This window comes from Physcomitrium patens, chromosome 18, assembly GCF_059467195.1.
Source record: "Physcomitrium patens ecotype Gransden chromosome 18, ASM5946719v1, whole genome shotgun sequence".
NCBI lineage: Eukaryota > Viridiplantae > Streptophyta > Bryopsida > Funariales > Funariaceae > Physcomitrium > Physcomitrium patens.
This window is the reverse complement of record NC_143427.1, coordinates 15821899-15827866: the sequence shown is the minus strand read 5'-3', so window position 1 is coordinate 15827866 and position 5968 is coordinate 15821899. Positions and strand designations below refer to the sequence as shown.

Below are 5968 nucleotides of genomic sequence, written 5' to 3'. Positions count from 1 at the left end.
AGATTTTCAAAAGGTGAGATAGATAAATAAATATAGAAGTTCTTATTCAAAGATTCAATACTTTAGAAGAAGAAAATAGTATTGAAATGGATATTAACAATGATGAGGATGGATTAAATACCAAGAATGAAGAGGTGGTGTGATGCAAGGCAAATTCATTGGTTCTATTGATACATACCAAAAGATGCATAAATTGAGCAGCGGTTGATATTATATTATAATATGACTATTTGATTAAAAAAATAAAAAATAAAAAAGATATTATAATTTATATTCTATCATCTTAGATTAATAATAATTTTAGAAATTTAAATAAAACTTTTATAAAAGCTATTAGTTTATTTTCTTGCTTTAATAGCTAGTAGATTAAAGAATAGTAAGCAAATTTACCTACTAGGTTATAAAAAATTCTTCTAGTGCCTTAAAAAGGCCAAAAATTGATAAAATAAAGTAAAATATATAAATATTTAATATTATCAATATAAAGATGAAGTTAAAGATATGATCATATTAAAAAAATTCCTAAGAAATATTACATTGATATCCAAAGGACAACCATTTGTAGATCAAGATCAAAATCAGACCTCCATCCACTAAAATGGTTGCTTAGGGCAAAGTAGGAGAGATTTTAGTAGTTTGAAAATTAGATCGCAAAATTGGATTCAAGTTCATTCTAAAATTCTAAAGCTTAGTTTCATAGGTTTTAAGAAGACTTTGCAATTATTGTGCAAAGACAAAATTTATAACAATCATTTTGGATTTATCCAAGAAAATTAGGGCTAACAATATTGGCTAGTTTGTAAGATGTGAATCACATCTATAATTCAAATTTTGTCAATGCATAGTTAAATAGATGTACTAATTTTTTGTGAATTTTTATAATAAAATTTAATTAAAAGCTATTCAATTATGAATGCAAAGCGGTACCAAAAGTTGGCACTTTAGAATTAAGTAGGGTTTTTAGGATATTTGAAGATGTACTTATTAGAACAAGGAAAAATTTGGCATGGTTTTAGTAGACATATATATTGAACTACATAGCAATTTGGAGCTCAAGTAAAGATTTGGAGAGGGAGAAATTGTTGCTTGAACTTCATCATCAACCATGAAGTGGGTAGCTGAGAGACACTAATTTAGTTCTTTTGTATTTTTCACATAATTTATAAATTGGATTATATTAAAATCTTCTATACATATAAAAGACATATTATTTCAATATTATGTAAAATTTTGAACCAATTGGGCTATTTAATCAAAAATTATAGAAACTTGAAGTTTGTTGCCCAAGATTAGAGATTGGAGAGAAAATTGGAAGTTGCAAAAAAAGACAAATAACAAGACAATAAAGGATTGTAATTTCTTGAGGTAATAAAAAGAGTATTTTTGAACACTTTGCATAAACATTAAATCTTTTTGCATTGGAATTCAAATTGCTTCCTTCTCAATGGCTGAAACCTATGATGGTTTCTTAAATAATTGCAACATACAACTTCACCTTCTACAACCAAGTATCCAGTACATTGTCAAACAAGAAGATACAAAATACAGTATATTGGTAATACATTGAAACATTAAGCTCATACCTGAATGCACTTCATATAACGAATGAGGGGGGCATTTCTTGGGAAGAACCAATCTACAATCCCTTCAAAAATCAAAAAAATCAAAAAATAGATGTAAAATATTATTAATGTAAAACCCACAATATATAGACTCCGCGTTTATAATTATAAAGATAACCAAACGTTTGTCTGCAATGATCCTGATGTATGATATCTTGATCTCTCTCTAATGGTGATTTCTTTTACTATGATTGTTGTAATCAAACTTGGACGTACACAAGAGTGGTACATATGAATATTATCATAGTTTTCAACATGAATTATTTGCATCGTATTGAATGAAATCACACAAAACACACACACGCACACACACACACACACACAAATATATATATACATAAAATTCTTACCCTTATTTTTATTATTATTGTAATACATACAAAGCAAACATTTAATTCTAAAATGAACATTTGTTGCACTATCAATTGAATGTGAGAAAAATTACTAATCTATTTAAAGAATCAAATTTACATGATAGGTCGGTAAGATAAATTACTATTTCAAGTTTTAAAACATCATCTTGTATGAACTTCTTCAAATATTGAATACACAAACTAAAAAATCTTATAAGTCTTGATGTTGTGTCGAATCTTTGCATTTCAAGGTTTGTTTCACGAAATAGTAACCCCTTCACTCACTCAAAGGAATCCATCCATCCAAAAGTATCGATGAAAGGATGAATGAAAACAGGCCACACTCTGTTTCATCCACGTAGGGTTTCATTTGGTTTTTGTCTGCATTGCCATACCTGCACAACTTTTCCTCGTCGAGGTTTTGGCCGTTACACACGTTTTGAGCTTTCGACACAATGCGCATTGCCCTCCTGTTTTCGTCTATTTGATCGTTTGAAGTAACACGCTTGTTTTCGAGCAGAAGCAAGTTTCGCATCGTTGTTGAGAGAACTGTTCAAACCCTTTGGAGTAGAGAGGTCTCTAGACCCGGAAACATGAGTAAGAGTCTGGGCATCCCGGTGAAATTGCTCCATGAGGCAGAGGGTCACATTGTGACCGTGGAGTTGAAGAGTGGGGAAGTTTATCGCGGATCCTTGATTGAATGCGAGGATAATTGGAACTCACAGCTCGAGTCCATCACCTATACTGCTAAGGTGAATTTTCGACTTAGAGCATTAATACCTTGGAATGCTTGTGTCGGACCTTCTCATACTTCATTGTAGAAGTTAGGGCGCGTTGTGGTTATTTCGTGTAACTTCGTTTATGTGGGTTTAGGGTTTACGTAGTGCAAGAAAATATTGAAGGTCGCTCTAGGGCAATTGTTATATTGAGTTGTCAAACCCTGTATTGCCTGATATATGGGATATGTGATTGGAGCGCTCAGGACTGTTTTCACTTCTGGCGTAGAATTGCGAGAATGCTTATGTTCTCTCTTGTGGTTACCGGATTTAAAATCTCTCTGATATGACATCCCCTCTTTCATCGAAGGTCTCTCGCTTGTCAGTAGTCTTTCAGAGTGTGGAGTTTGGCAATCTACTATTTCTAGTAGAATCTCTCTATGTGAAAAAGAAAAAAAGCCGTTTATTTCTCTATTAAATTACGTTATTTGTAGGTAGTTTCAATGAAAGCACCCCCGGAACGCTGGAACAACTGTGTTAGCCACCCGGTAGCTCAAAAAAATTATTCATCTGTAAATTAGCTGCTGATCACATGGTGCGAGGTTTCATATCTCTTCTAAGTCTCTGTCTTGACTTAAAAATTAGCCTTCATTTCATTTTGGGGGGTATTAGAAGGAGTTCATCAGTCAATTTGCATGCCCGCTCTGTCCTTTCAGTTGTGAAGTGGCCTCGTGTTGACAGGTCTTTGGTTTTCGTGTTTCAGGACGGAAAAGTCTCTCAATTAGAACACGTTTTCATTCGAGGAAGTAAAGTGAGGTGTGTTTTGCTCTTCATCCTGTTCAGAAATTTGGGATTCGAGTTACTAAAATCTAATATTGGCTTTTTAGCTTAATCGTCATTGATATTTTGGGAGCTGGAGCTTCACTTTTGCATTGCTGGATTTCATATTCTGTCTGTTCTTAGAGTCCTAATTTTGATTTTGAATGGATTGTGCTATTCGCTGTTTGTCTGGTTTTTCTGCTATCTGCGCCATCCAGCGGGCGTGAAAGAAAATTCCTTGGAAGGAACTTGGGTACGAACACTTCCTAGTTAGGAAATATCGACTATCGGAATTCATGATTTCGGTAATCTTTGTGTTGCAGATATATGATCATTCCTGATATGCTCAAGAATGCCCCTATGTTTAAGCGCCTGGATGCCAAGATTAAGGTGCAATATTTTCCACCATCCCTCTTTGTTCTGAAGATGTCTCAGACGCTGTTTTCTCACGTATTAAAGTTTGTAGCCTGGGATTCTGAAGCGTTATACCATGGAAGAACAATGGGGACTTTCGTGGGTTTATTAATTAACATAACTGTGTTCAATGTGCAGGGTAAGGGATCGTCAGGTGTTGGGGTTGGTCGTGGTCGAGCATCTACCATGCAGGCAAAGGTTAGTGTGCCCTCCTCTACTTACGTTCATATCACTGTTAGGTGTTCTGAGCTAGTATTAGTTCCAAGCACTGGTTAGCTGGATAGGTGTTCAGTTTGGGTATCTGTTTTTTGGTGTTTCTGTTCTTCTAGTTTGTTTAATTTGGGGGTCATAGTATAGTATGTTGCAGTTATGAGAGCCTCAATCATCTTATTAAGTATGGTGAGATGACAAGTGAAACCAAGCTTGTTTGTTACAGAAAAAGTTGTTAAAGTTCTTGCTTTTGCGTTTTGTCTACAGGCTCGATCAGCCGCCAGAGGCTCCGTACCACCTCCAATGGGGGGTAGAGGAGCTGCACCTCCCATGAGAAGATAAGTGAATGTGACCTGCTTGATTAACACGTCTACCGGTAAAATGGAAGTTTGACACGCAATAACTTCTCAGCCTTTCTTCGTGTTCAACGCTGAGGCGTATGCCTTCTGTATTACAGATCACCGTCTAATCAAAACATGGTTCTTAGTGTAGGCTACTGGATATGCTTCACCAGATCATAACAAACTTCCTATCCATGCTGTGTGGTGACATTTCTTAAGTCTTCATGGTGACCTGCAGGTTTTAGATGAGATTCAGGTTGTACAGCTAGGTTTTGCAGGTGATCAAACTTTTTGAACTGTAATTTCACACGTGGAAATTCGAAAGCTTTACAGTCCCTCCGTAAGTCTGTTTGCTATGCTTTTTTTCACTCTAAGTGATTCATAGACAAAAGTTAAGTTTTAATTTTTAGTTTTTCATAAATCTGTCGGTAACTCCTATGAAGACTAAAAGAAACATGTTGAATACTTAGAGTTCTCACTCTTATAAGTATTGACTTTTAAGAATATTTTGGTAAGATGTATATTTGATGTTTTGTCCAAAAACCACAGAATGAATTGTATTTTTCATTGACTGCCAGTGGAGGACGTTTTTGTCAGCGAACATTTCATTGGGAACGATTAATTGAAGAACAGTTATGTCAATACCTCGTAATTATTCTAAAATAAATTACAGAAGTTTAATATTAATTATTGATCTTAATGAACAGAAATATAGCCAGAACAAAGCCCGATGTAATATAAAAATACAGGACTCTTATTTGTTGTCTTTTTAGTTCAGGAAATTAGTTTCTAATAAGAATGTAATTATATAAGGAAATTGTGTAGTAGTAACACCAAGTCTTTATACATTGTTGTACCATTTGTATTCTTGCTTGAGAATGCATTGAGCATCTAGCTGTAGATGGTTAGTAACAATGCAACAACAATTCTACCGAGTCCTGTAGAGCCTTAAATAAACTTGAAGTAATTTGTAATTTCTTAATCGAACATTAATTTATTGAAATGAATTTAAAAGAAATCTCCAAAAAAATACAAAGAATTGTTAAGAAATACCAAAAATAGAATTCTTAATATAACTATAATCAAAACCGTGATTGAATGTTAACCAAACCCTAGGTCAAGCCTTAATTGAAGGCTTAATTGAACCCTAAATAAATTCTATATGAAACTCCAATGAAACCCTAAATCCTAAATAAATTTTAGATAAGTTCTAAACCAAATCCTAAGCAAACCCTAATCCAATCAAACCCTAGACCAAACTCTAAACCAAACTCTAATGAAATCCTAGATCTTAAACAAATTCTTCACAAATTCTATAGCAAAATGGAACTTCTACAACTAATGATTGAACTCTTTATATCAATTCAAAATCTGCACACTTCTTAATGTCTTAGTTAGGAACAAGCACAAGAAAGATGAAATCAATTGCACTTACCAATTGAGAGAAATGCAAGATAATCCAATCACGTGTTGGATAGCCTTCTATTCCAAAT

At 33.9% G+C, this 5968-nt stretch overlaps 1 protein-coding gene across 1 annotated transcript; it reads left to right on the top strand.

Moving 5' to 3' along the window:
* Window positions 1–2409: 2409 nt before the first annotated feature.
* LOC112294966 (small nuclear ribonucleoprotein SmD3b) lies at window positions 2410–4819 on the top strand. Its single transcript, XM_024545997.3, has 5 exons — window positions 2410–2727; window positions 3455–3507; window positions 3834–3900; window positions 4063–4122; window positions 4402–4819. Exons 1-5 carry the CDS (start codon window positions 2569–2571, stop codon window positions 4474–4476), a joined length of 414 nt encoding a protein of 137 aa, XP_024401765.1. The 5' UTR covers window positions 2410–2568; the 3' UTR covers window positions 4477–4819.
* Window positions 4820–5968: the final 1149 nt, after the last annotated feature.

Excerpts from the sequence above, each read along its gene's own strand:
- LOC112294966 (XM_024545997.3), top strand. The coding sequence starts at position 2,569 with ATGAGTAAGAGTCTGGGCATCCCGGTGAAATTGCTCCATGAGGCAGAG. Across the intron at positions 2,728-3,454 it reads CCATCACCTATACTGCTAAG|GACGGAAAAGTCTCTCAATT; the intron begins GTGAATTTTCGA and ends TTCGTGTTTCAG. Across the intron at positions 4,123-4,401 it reads CATCTACCATGCAGGCAAAG|GCTCGATCAGCCGCCAGAGG; the intron begins GTTAGTGTGCCC and ends TTTTGTCTACAG.